Raw genomic sequence first — 11,839 nt, 5'->3', positions numbered from 1 at the left:
CCCCTGAGCTGTCACTATTTTTATATGCCAAACTGATTGAACAAGTGTGCCATCTCATAATCAAACCCTAATTATGTTGAGACTTTCAGGTTTATCAATCTATTCCATGAATCAAAATTACATATCTTTATCCTACAAGATCTATAAGACCCAAAGCAATCCATAAACATCACTTTCCATCTCCATTTGCGAAAAGTTGTGTCATTGTAGTCCAACCCTATTTGATTTTGATAGCATCGAGCTCTATATCAAACATATCACCTCCCACTCATTCCTACAATGGAGCACTCTAATTATGATACCTTCAAGACAGTACACAGAGATAAGCTATTACCAAGTTTCAATGAGATCTGTCTTTGCCCAAAGCTGATAATCAACTTGCTCTGATCTCTCATTCTGGTTGCTTTTGTATAAGGAATTTATGATGCTCCCACCTGGTTCTATCAACACACTTTTCACGTTTTCATCTCCTTGTATAACCTCCTTTATAAGTTCCTCCTATCCTATCTCTCTTATTTGAAGAACTATCTCCAGCTTCTCTTTCCTCTACTCTTCCATTCTTTCCAGACTGTTGACTTTGATCACGTCCATTATTCAATTTAGTTTTAATTTCAATCTTATTTGAAATCGATTGATTTTTCTTTCGATTTGGATTTGATGGATGTTTAGGTTCCCAATGATCTGTTATGATTTTCTTTTTATTTTGTAAAGGTTTCTTTGATGGTCCAGTTGGAATGTCTTTTTTAGTTGTTCGATTTCGTTTCGAGAACCAATCTTCTTCTTCTTCTTCATAAGGTAAAGGTGCAGGTCTACGTGATTGATGTGATGGTGGTGCTGGTCGGTCTGAGTATCGATCATGTGATCTATAATCAGAATCACGTGGAGGAGGAAGCGTATAACGATCGTCATGATCATGATGATATCGACTTGATCGAGAATGAGATGAATGATGTCGATGATGATCAGTTTGATAAGCTCGTATTGAAAAAGCCGATGGTTCGGGTCTAAATCGACCATGTCGACCAAATGGACATTCATCACCAAAATGATCCCCATTATCACCACAATTCTATGTGAAAATCAATAGAAAAGGAAAAAGGTTAGTATCCTTGTGATAGAGAACGAGGAAAGACAAGTAGAAGATTTACATAACAGGATGGGACCAATGATTTGGGTTTCCGGTTTGGAATCTTGATTTCTTCATAACACCTCCAAATCGAAGGACAATTCTAAATAGCACCAAGGTTATGAAGAAAATCTTCATTGAGCACTTATTACAGGTTGGGTCTGATTTGATTTGAACACACACCAAACTAAGATGATTTGTTGATCCACATTTTATACAATCTTTTCCTAGAATACGAGTTTCGGATGATGATGGACAATGCTAGATATGATAAAACAGAAAAGTAAGTATGGGTAAAAGATATTCTTGGTTGATTTTGATTGAAACTGACACGGGATAGATGACCACGACTTCCGCAAGCAAAACAAACAAGAGATACAGGACAAAGACGAGTGATATGTTCATCTATTGCACCACAAGTTAAACACTGTGTTTTTCAAAAAAAGCGTATCCGAGTCAGTTTTTATAACATATTCAAAGCATTTTAAGCACATTGCATACCAACTCATGTTCACAATTTTTAGCCGAATGATCAGGTTCCTGACAAATAGTACAAGTGATCCCAGTAGGTTCTTTCCAATATCTACGAGCTGAAGGTGCAGAATCGTTTAAATCGAAATCGATGGATCGATCTTGTGGTTGATCGATAGGTTTTGTTGGTGATAAAGTTGATGAGGATTGAATGGGTAAAGCTTTAGGTGTTGATGTTTCCTTTGAAGTTGAAGTATCATGATTATTTGAGAATTTCTTTAGTTTCGGATCACTTGAAGTATCGAAAATGAAGAGTTGGTCTTTCATCTTGTGCCTTTGTGAAGTCTTTGAGGAGGATCAGTCAAGTTTTTTTGTAAATTTCGAATTTGCCAAGAAAACCTTTCACGGTACATACCCTCAGCTTGATCCGATCCGGTACTCGAGTTACAAGTTAAACGATCGAGACTGGACTCTGGGGTGTGACCTGGTGTGACGGCTTGTGAGGGTTCACCTGTTGACCTGTTCTGTTGACCCAGACCAGGATGATTTGTAGAAGAAAGCAGAAAACACAAACAGAGCTATCCAAAGCTATATATTCCATTGGAAATCAATTCACAAACAGCATCATATCCAGTCAGAAGGTCATCTGATTCTCACTTATTCAATTGCTATATAGTCAGTTTTATTTGAGTCTGATAGAAAATTTCACCAAGATTTGTGTTGTGTTCTCGGCGTCATCTGTTCTAAAAGATTGTAGATACATTGTTGCTTTGTCGAATGTAGAATGTCCCCATACGCCAAGAGGTGTTGTCCGAAAGTTTTCTGAATTATCAACTTTGGACCATTGAAACATTTGTTTCAAATTATTTAGTGAGATTTGCCACGAAACATCCTTCATATCCTAAGATATCTAAAGAATTTGGTGATTTGAGCTACCATATACAGAAAGTATAAATGAAAACCATAGTCATGAATCCGTAAAGTTCTAGCAAACTGATCTCATCCCTCAATTGGAGACAGGATTTCTTCAAATTCTTATTTCAACATTGACCTATGGACATTCTATCTATTGTTTTACTTTACAAAGAATGGAAATTCAAACATCAAAATAATCTATATAGAATCATTTACCGAGAAAAATCAAAAGCCAAGAGATCCATCCACCAAAGGTTACATTTTGGGTACATTACTCATTACCTCCGTTTGTCCAGGACTAGGTATAAGTGATTCATCTGTTTGATCAAGTTTTTGAACATAATTACAAAAGAAATCTCTCCAACTTTTCTTTGATGGCACAAAATGACTTCCATCATGCCATTCAACACGAGGATTCATAAAAGCTGAAACGAGTGGTTCCGATCGATCTGAAAATCAAACCAAGAACATCTGATCAATCTAGTTTGTACCATCGTGAATTCAATCACCTCATCTTAATAACCTCGGTGACTTACCGGTGCCAACAATACTATCTGTGCGTCCTAAGATGTGTAAACTTCGGGAGCACCAGAGGATTGCCGGAGATTGGGAATGGGATGGGATTGGGATTGGGTACTGTACAAATGAATTGACGTACAGAATATACCCAACACCCAATCCGGCAAGGCTACTGTCTTGATAATTCCAGCTAGCGCTCTAGTCTACTAGCTCAAACACATCCCAAAACGCGTCAGACATTTTTGAAAAACTGCATTAACAACCATGTAGAGAAGTGACAAGTCGTACTGGAAGGCTGTCTTCAAGGAATCGATGAGGCCTCCTATCACTTCGAAGTCCGAGACCTTCTGCGTTGCGATTGACCAGGTCAGATGCGAGCGATAAGAACTGAGCAAGGTCCTCGATGTGAAGAGTTTGGAAAAGTGAAGGGTTTTCGGTTCGGAGGTTGTGTATAAAGGTCGTGAAAAGCATGATAAGTGATGGCAAGATTGGAGGAAGAATTAGTGATAGCAATGTTGGGATTTAGTGAAAGACACTTTCCAACCATTGCTTCGTTCTTATTTACATTGTGCGCTCAATGAGGCCTTGCATCTCATTGCCGAGATGCAAGGCCTCTACAATGCCTTGGGCTAGGCATATCACAAGTTAATCGTGCCGGTCGACAGTGGATTGCTCAGCTACGCCTGACATGCATACAGGCGATCAACTTGCGATACGTATGTATTTCATCTTTCCCTGAGCAGCATGGCTGCACCAGATGGCTCAGCTGGGCCAGGCTATGCTATCAACTGGGTCGTATATTCATCGGATTGGTTTCCATGACTGGGTCGGTCAATCATGCTGGTATCTTATTCATTGTTGATAGAGAGTAAGTTTTGATCAATACATTTCAGTATTATTTTTTTGGTGAAGAATTGGCTTATTTACAAAATGAAATCATTTGAAGAAAGAACTCATAAGACCTTCATAGGATGTTGTGATCTACTCACAGGAGAAAGTAATGATCGGTCATCATTGAAAATTGAGATAGTCATATGTTGCGCACTGCATCACTGCACTCAAAAAGCATTAAAAAGATGAACAAAGTACAGTTTCAATTTGTTTCAATGAGTGCAGGCCGATGGGAAGAATGTTTACAAAGAAGTCAACCTCTGGACTGAAACGTGGCAATGAGTACAGGGTCGTACAGGCCATTCCCATTCCCGCGAATCCCAACCTCCGGCAGTCCTCCAATTCTCTGTAAACTTCTAGTCTGGAGGGTTTGACTATCCGAGTCTGGTCTTACACCGTACCATTCAGGTGGAAGATCAAGTTTAAAACCTGCAACTAAAACAACAGCTTTAAAAGCCTTTTGACCATCGGTTTGATCTTTTAAATCCGAAAAAGCTGTATGTAGGTTTGGATACTCTAGCACAGAGCTGAGAACTGCAGCCAAGGCAGCACCTAAGTCATCCAGAAAGGTATGCGATCAAGTGCTCAGTCAAATGAGAGAGAGCTGAGGGATGTGAATTGAATACAATACCTTGCGAAAAACCAAAGCAGGCGTCAAAAGGTCCTTGAGTATCAATAACCTCCCGCAAAAATCTCATGGTCTCTGATAGAAAGTGTAGAAGAAGTTTAAGCATCAGGACATACGTTACGCCGTGATGTAGACATTGAGTATATAACCAGAAGATAAAAACTCACCATCTAAACCTTCATAAACTTTGTGAGGCAAACCAGTCTGTTCAGGTTCTTTTGATGACCACCAAGCTCGAGGTATCAACTCAGCATCAGTCTCTGAAAGAAATCAAAAGAAGAAAAGTCATCATTTAGTATAAGTCAATTGAGTTCAAGAGCTTAGGGCCCGTTCGGCTGGACCCCAAAAAACGTTTTTGGCCAAATACCCCACCAAAGCCAAAAACGGTTTTGGGGTCAAAACCGTATTTGGTTTTCTACAAAAACTCCGGCGTTCGGGAATTTTATTTTACCAAATTCAAATACTCTTTTGACCCAAAAAATCATCGATTCTGAAATACAGCCTTGAGGCTGTTTTTGCCCCATCCCTTCATCTCCATCGATCAACTCCAATCCTCCCTTGCTCTCTCTCTCTCTCTCTACATGCCCTTTTATTTCCTTCACATCTCTTTCCTTCACATCCCTTTCCGTCACTCAGCTTCGTTTCCATTTCGTTTCATTCCCTTTTTTATTGTGATCACCGTTCCATCACTCAGCTTCCGCCATTCTGAATGTGGCCTTCCATCATCCCTCTCCTAATTGAACATATCCATTTCAATTCTATCCTTCTCTTTGCACCATTCGATCAGTCTCGTCTTCTTCACACTATTCAATCTGAAATCAGTTCTATCAATTACTATCAGTCTTGTCTTCTATCACTTTCCAATCAGTCCGATTAGCTGTCCTGTCTCGTCTTCTATCACTTACCAATCAGTCTCTCTTCGCACTAGTCTCGTCTTCTATCACTTTCCAATCAGTCCGATTAGCTGTCCTGTCTCGGTAGCAAAAGATTTGAAATTGTTGCTGTTGAACAGCAAGGAGCTGTTTTAGAAATTGCAATTTAAGCAACTTTTGATCTTTTGCGCACTTTTCAGGTGTGAGAGACTGAAGGGATGAGCGAGAACGACGCTCCATGATGCTTTGATTTACGTGAAGTGAAGTCTGATGATACAGAACGATGATTTTGGTCGTTGATGACCGTGATGGATGGAACAAAGGATTTTAAAATGATTCGATTGAATTTCAAGTTTCAATCGAAAGACTCTTTTCATTTCAACGTTACCAAACAGTTGAACGGTGATCAATGGTCAACGATGATCATTTTGATCTTTCGTTGACCGTTTTTGACCTTTACCGTCAACTGTTCGGTAAACCAAAAAGCCAAAAAATGAAATTCTCGATCTGCCCCTTGAAAAAGGGGCAGATCGAAAAATCGTTTTTGTGTAACGATTTTTTCGAAAAGCAGCCGAACGGGCCCTTAGATACACCGTTCAGGAATGACCAAAGGTTGGATATAGTTAAAATTCTCACCAGATGAGCCGGCTGACAAATTTTTCAAACGCGCCTGCACCTACTGTTGGTACATCAATCACATGAGGAGCATCCACAAAAACTAAAAAAACATTCCGATGAATTAGTTAAGAATGAATATCATATGAAAAACTTCACATATTTTTGTTAATTAAACAAAAAGAAAAATCGACTGACCCATTTCACAAAAAGGACGACAGACTTTACGAATAGCTGCTACCACTGTGAATATAATGTATTTTTCCGAGGTGAAAAATGATTACATTTATTTCACAAAATGATTAAAAATGCATTAATTCTGCATTAATTCTGCATTTTTCTGCATTAATTCTGCATTATTAATCATTTTGTGCATTTATGTCAATCATTTTTCACCTTGGAAAAATACATTATTTTCGCAGTGTACTCTTTTCGAAAAAATTGAACTATTTTGAGCTAATCATTTGATATTTGATTTCGAGAAGTTTTTTTTATCATTTCCCAAAGATTTTCATTCATTGCCCGGTTACGCGTTCAAAAGGATTGATTCAAAAACGTTACATCATTAACGTTAGTGATACATTTGTGAATAGCAAACAAAAAACCAAAATATTTATCAAAAAAAACGGTTATCGGGGATTGAAAAACAGTTTTTTTGAAAATAGTGATCATACCCAGTATAACTCAACTGTAGCTAATATTTTGATATCAATCCGAATTAAAAAGTTCGTATTATCAGATGTTGAGATACCATGCTAGTTTCATGGCCATATGAGTAAGAACTGACCCATGTAACATCAAGATCTTTGGCAAGGGTTTCGTGGCACTCATCTCGAGAGCAAGATATTCGAGTTGTGAAGTTGAAGTAAGTTGACGCCGATTGTGTGGAAAGCTGAGGAGAAGTGGTGTGCCCTGACTGTCAAGGTTCAGACGGACTGATGAGTGATCCAATCTGCTGGGGCATTCACTCAAGGGCTTCTCTCGGGGCTTCCATTCGAGGACTCCGCGGATTATGCAGTTGTTTGGATCTCGATCAAAATTGAAGTACGATATCAGACGTAGTGTTGGGTTATCTAATCTCTTATTTATTTCTTCTTTTCATATTGATTACTCGTCTCATATCTATGATATCATCCTCTTACTCATCCTGCGATGCCATTTGCTGTGTTGTACTTTTGACCGTCTCTAAGTGATTCTTGTGGTATAAATAGGTGTTGTACTTCGACTACTCTGTACTCTTCTACTTCACCGATTTCTACCCATCACTCTGAGCAGGTTTGTCTCACTGCTCATTATCGGTCATAGAGATATTGTTATCTCTTTAGTTGCTAATATAGCAAATTCCCTCAGGTTTGTCTCACGGCTCATTATCGGTCATGGAGATATTGTTATCTCTTTAGTTGCTAATATAGCAAATTCCCTCAGCTTCTCAGCCAACTCACAATTATCAATGCGATCAAAGGGACGATGTCCAACGCTGACAACTTCTAGAATACCCAGAACAAATGGAAGTTAGGATGATGATTTAGTGGAAGAACACATACTTTTACAAAATCATGAAGTTAATATTTTAATTATGATTCTCGATCAAGTCCTTCATCTTTAGTTCGATCCTAGGCCTTGGGTCTACCAACCAACCGGTAATCAGAGCAAGAAGTTGCCATATCAAACCTTTGATCAAGATATTCTGGACAATAACAACATACACAACAGCAATAGTGCTTCAATGAACTTCTGCGAAGCAATAAAAGAAGCCTCAACAATAAAGGAACATGACTCGTTCCAATTAATATAGACTACAGCCTGCCACAGGTCAGGTAAACAGCACCGCGCAAGCTGATGCACTTGTGCTTGTGCGTGCTGAATAGCCCAGTGACACAGGGGCTATGGGCATGCATTCACCGTATGGCTGAAGTGTGCGCCTTTGAAGCTCATGATGATTGATCCATTGCAAGTACTTCAAACCACAGATGCCCCCAATTGGCATTCACCTGCAAACTCACATCTTTTGGAGAGGTTCCCTCATGTCAGATCCCCAAGGTGATTCCAATGATTGGTGCTGGGCATAGTGCACTCATTGTCCAATAAATATTGGGCTTTGAAAATGAGTAACCAGGGGATCTCTTCAATTTTGATATTTTATCTCCTGAAGACCAAAAGATGAAATTGTATCACTCCTGCCTGACCTTTTTTAGGAGTAGATGAAGACACATTTGTATAATTGGTCTAACAGCAATATCTTTGACAAGGAATATTGTTGTTGAACTACGCCCGGAGCAATTTTTGTGCTGTAATGCTTGCAGCTACTCTGTTTCTGCGTACATTGAGCAAAGAGATTAGTGCATCTGTACACCCACACTAATAATAACAGGCACCCTGTACATAAGGTCTACTCTTGCCTTCAAAATCTTTTTTGAGACAATCAACAAATAACACTGTGACAATTAGGCTCTCCTGAACAATTGAGCAGGTGGAGGAAATCTAGATGTAGGAGTATCCTTGCTTAACTTGACATTGTGATGATAGAGGTTTCTTTTGCATCATCATTGTGTGAAGTAGCTTGAATATTATAAGCACTCTGTACATTGTACTTACTTTAAGGCCCAATTGGCTACTTCAATCCAAGATTACCACCTGATGAGCAAATATCATCCTGCACTCTCTCCAAAGGCCGCATGGTAATATTGTGATAATATTGTGAATGGGGAAATTGGGTGACCAAAAATTGTAAAAAGAAGTCACTGGATATCTTGATGACTTGTTTGTTGTACTTGGCTGTTTGATAGCAACTATGAATTGATTGTATCCTTACTAGTAAGAGACATCACTTTGTTCCTCCAGAGACCCTCAGCCAGAGTTATTTGTGACATAAATCAGCTTTGATTTCTGACTTAACTACTCCTGATGCATGTGTGTTTGTGATTCCAAGGTGAGAGACAACCAGGTAGCTAGGAATTCATAAAGTGTCACAAAATGTACGATTCAGGTCATGATGGAAAAGTTCAAAAAGGGAGCTGATATAGATGATGAAAGAAACAATTACCAGAGGGAAGAAGAAAAAGAGGCATATAGATATATCCGTCCAAGTAGGACATATGATGATTCTTGTTGATATACTGCCCTCATACAATTTGTCCAAATATCTTGATAGTAAAGACCCCATATGTGGTTTTGACCAAGGTAAAGACATGGATTTTGGTGTAGTATACAATTAAATATTGTGTTCTGTAGTAGCCAAACTGGCCTTTAGCTTTGATTTTATGGGATTTGGCTTCATTCAGATTCAAATGTGTTTCCTTGAATAGGAAAGGCTACAGGTCTCTTTATGCTTGTGAAATGTATCTTGGTTTTGCACAATATGATATACTGAGCATTTGCTATACACTGATGAAGTTTTATAATAATTTAGAACACATTGTGCAACTCACTTCATCACTCAAGAACATGTGGCTATCTCTATAGGAGTACTTATTGTTCATATCTTGGATGACCTTGCAAAAGCAAATGAAGTCAACACTGTAAATCAAGTTATCTGTGAGAGATCCTTTGCTAAACCAACAGAGAGATGTGACTTTATAGCACATCAGTTGAGGAACAAGCACAAAAATCACAGTTGAGTCATACATCATGAAATTCTGACCATTGCACCCCCAAAGACCGCTTTGTTAGTTTTTGATAAACAAGAGTTGGTTTGTCTTGTTCTTTATTTTGAAAACTTGGCTATGACTCCAGTCAGTTCTTGACTCCAAGAGGGTGAATTCTTTTGAATATGTTCTTACAATATGAATCACATTTCAAAAGATGTTTTGTATACATTATGAAAGATCCTCAGGTCACATCTCTGATAATGTTCAAAGGATATAAATCACTATCAGTATCAGATGTGGAATCAACTGTAGTGAAGTAAGTCTGTACAGCCTTTGCATTTTTTTGAATTTTGAGGACACATAATCAGCATCTGCTTATGTATTTTGATTGTTACTGATCAGCCAAGGCCTCAGCGCTACATCTTGTCTATTTAATCCTTTGGGTTTCCTCTAACCATCTACAAGGTGTATCCTTAATTCTCACATCACTTGAACAACACTCTTACCACCTTTGCTTGATCTATTACCTCTTTCCATCTTCAATAAACTATCACATTTGGTCTCACCACCTTGTATCGTTGAGTCATGCTCCTCAACTACTCCAACAACTCTTTACCAAAATTACCTACTCCTTTAGTTACTAAAAACACTACTTCAACTTCCAACTCAAGTGCTCAAATCAATTTCCACCCAATCATACTCCCTGATTACTCTGACACCTCTTTACCAAACTCTACTGCTTCTTTAATTACTAAAAAAGCTACTCCAACTTTCAACTCAAGTGATTGCATTGAACTTAATTCATTTGTGCTCTCTGATTCCTCCAACAACTCTTTGCCAAACTCTCCTGCTCCTTTAATTACTAACAACAATGCTGCAACTTCCAACCCAAGTGCTCAAATCAATACTCATCCATCCATGCTCCTTGATTACTCCGACGACTGTCAACCAAATTCTTGCCTGCCTTTAATTACTGTGAACCATACTCCACCTTCCAATCCAAGTGCTGAAATCAACTCTCCACCTTTGAACACAAGTACTTTGCCAGCCAAGCTCAAATTTCCCCCTGATATCAAAGCCTTGCCAAAGATTGGTCAGGGTGCTTTTGGTTCAGTTCATAAAGCTATAATTGGAGGATCTCTATGTGCAATCAAGGTTATTTGTAGATTTGATTGAGAAGACAAGGATATAACCACATCAATTCACAATGAAGCTAAGTTTATTGAGGGGAAGGAAATCAGTGAGAAGAAAGCAAGATCAATTCTATTGGATATAGGTAGTGCTCTTGATTACATTCATTCTAACAATATTATTCATTGTGATGTCAAGCTCAACAGTATAGTTATAAATGCCAACAACCAGATCAAGCTAGCGGACTTTGGCCTGGCTCCCAAAACTGTGGATGGATTTGCTTCTGGTGACTGTGGGACTCCATATATCAAAGCTCCCAAAATACTCATGCAAATTCCGTACACAAAAGCAGTAGACTGGTGATCATCCTTTTAGGCAAGGTATGTCTTTCATTATCCTGATAATAATATCCTCTTTTTTTATTCTATGATTTGTTACTGACTTTGACATCTGTTTTATCATTCTGAATTTTTCCCTCAGTCAATGAACCTATGCAGTACAAGGTCTTAAATTTGGATCCAGTTATTTCTTTATTTGGTTCTTATATGAGTTATGAGTTGATTATGAAACTTTTACAAACAGATGTAGGCTTGACAATAAATTCATATATTGATTTAACTTCACAAGAATTCTTCACATAATTTGTTTGTTTGAAATCTTCATTTATGGACAGCTTGAATATTTATATATCTCTTCTCATACTATACTTGATAATACCAATCAATGGATCAATGATAGTTAGTTTGCTTTCTGTATTAATAAATTATTTTTGAGAGTGATTTTGTCCTGCCTCTGCCACAAATCCCCGAGTCTATATTGGAAGCCTTTCTATGGGATTTGCATTGCTGAGAAATTTGCCTCTCCCTAGACTACCAGTTCCCTGATGGCGCAACCCTACGGCTACGTAAGAACGAGACCTCGCAGATTTTAAATCAGAAATACATCCAAATGACGAAAGCTCTCGGTATATATTTCTGCTTGCATGCAGGGAAAATAGAATGTAGTTCGACGGAACTGCTCTGAGTTGGTTGGTCTTTGTGCGTGGAAGTTGAAATGCTGCGCGCCAGTGAGTTTATAAATCTGC

General features: G+C 38.5%; 3 protein-coding genes across 3 annotated transcripts; 1 reads left to right on the top strand and 2 right to left on the bottom strand.

The window, feature by feature from the left end:
- Window positions 1-463: 463 nt before the first annotated feature.
- On the bottom strand, window positions 464-1,924 carry MELLADRAFT_101315 (uncharacterized protein; the record flags this gene model as incomplete). Its single annotated transcript, XM_007403660.1, has 5 exons — window positions 464-1,069; window positions 1,149-1,229; window positions 1,310-1,387; window positions 1,458-1,553; window positions 1,628-1,924. The coding sequence occupies 5 exons, from the start codon at window positions 1,922-1,924 to the stop codon at window positions 464-466; spliced, it is 1,158 nt and encodes a 385-aa protein (XP_007403722.1).
- Window positions 1,925-2,302: 378 nt separating this feature from the next.
- Window positions 2,303-6,239, bottom strand: MELLADRAFT_101314 (uncharacterized protein; the record flags this gene model as incomplete). The annotated part of the gene is made up of 6 exons (XM_007403659.1): window positions 2,303-2,431; window positions 2,795-2,961; window positions 4,298-4,474; window positions 4,718-4,808; window positions 6,076-6,140; window positions 6,236-6,239. 6 exons carry the CDS (start codon window positions 6,237-6,239, stop codon window positions 2,303-2,305), a joined length of 633 nt encoding a protein of 210 aa, XP_007403721.1.
- Window positions 6,240-10,766: 4,527 nt separating this feature from the next.
- MELLADRAFT_87046 (uncharacterized protein) lies at window positions 10,767-11,118 on the top strand (the record flags this gene model as incomplete). Its single annotated transcript, XM_007403905.1, has 2 exons — window positions 10,767-10,779; window positions 10,838-11,118. The coding sequence occupies 2 exons, from the start codon at window positions 10,767-10,769 to the stop codon at window positions 11,116-11,118; spliced, it is 294 nt and encodes a 97-aa protein (XP_007403967.1).
- Window positions 11,119-11,839: the final 721 nt, after the last annotated feature.

Source organism: Melampsora larici-populina (genome assembly GCF_000204055.1).
Source record: "Melampsora larici-populina 98AG31 unplaced genomic scaffold MELLAscaffold_1, whole genome shotgun sequence".
Taxonomy (NCBI): Eukaryota; Fungi; Basidiomycota; class Pucciniomycetes; order Pucciniales; family Melampsoraceae; genus Melampsora; species Melampsora laricis-populina.
This window is presented reverse-complemented; position numbering and strand designations above follow the sequence as displayed.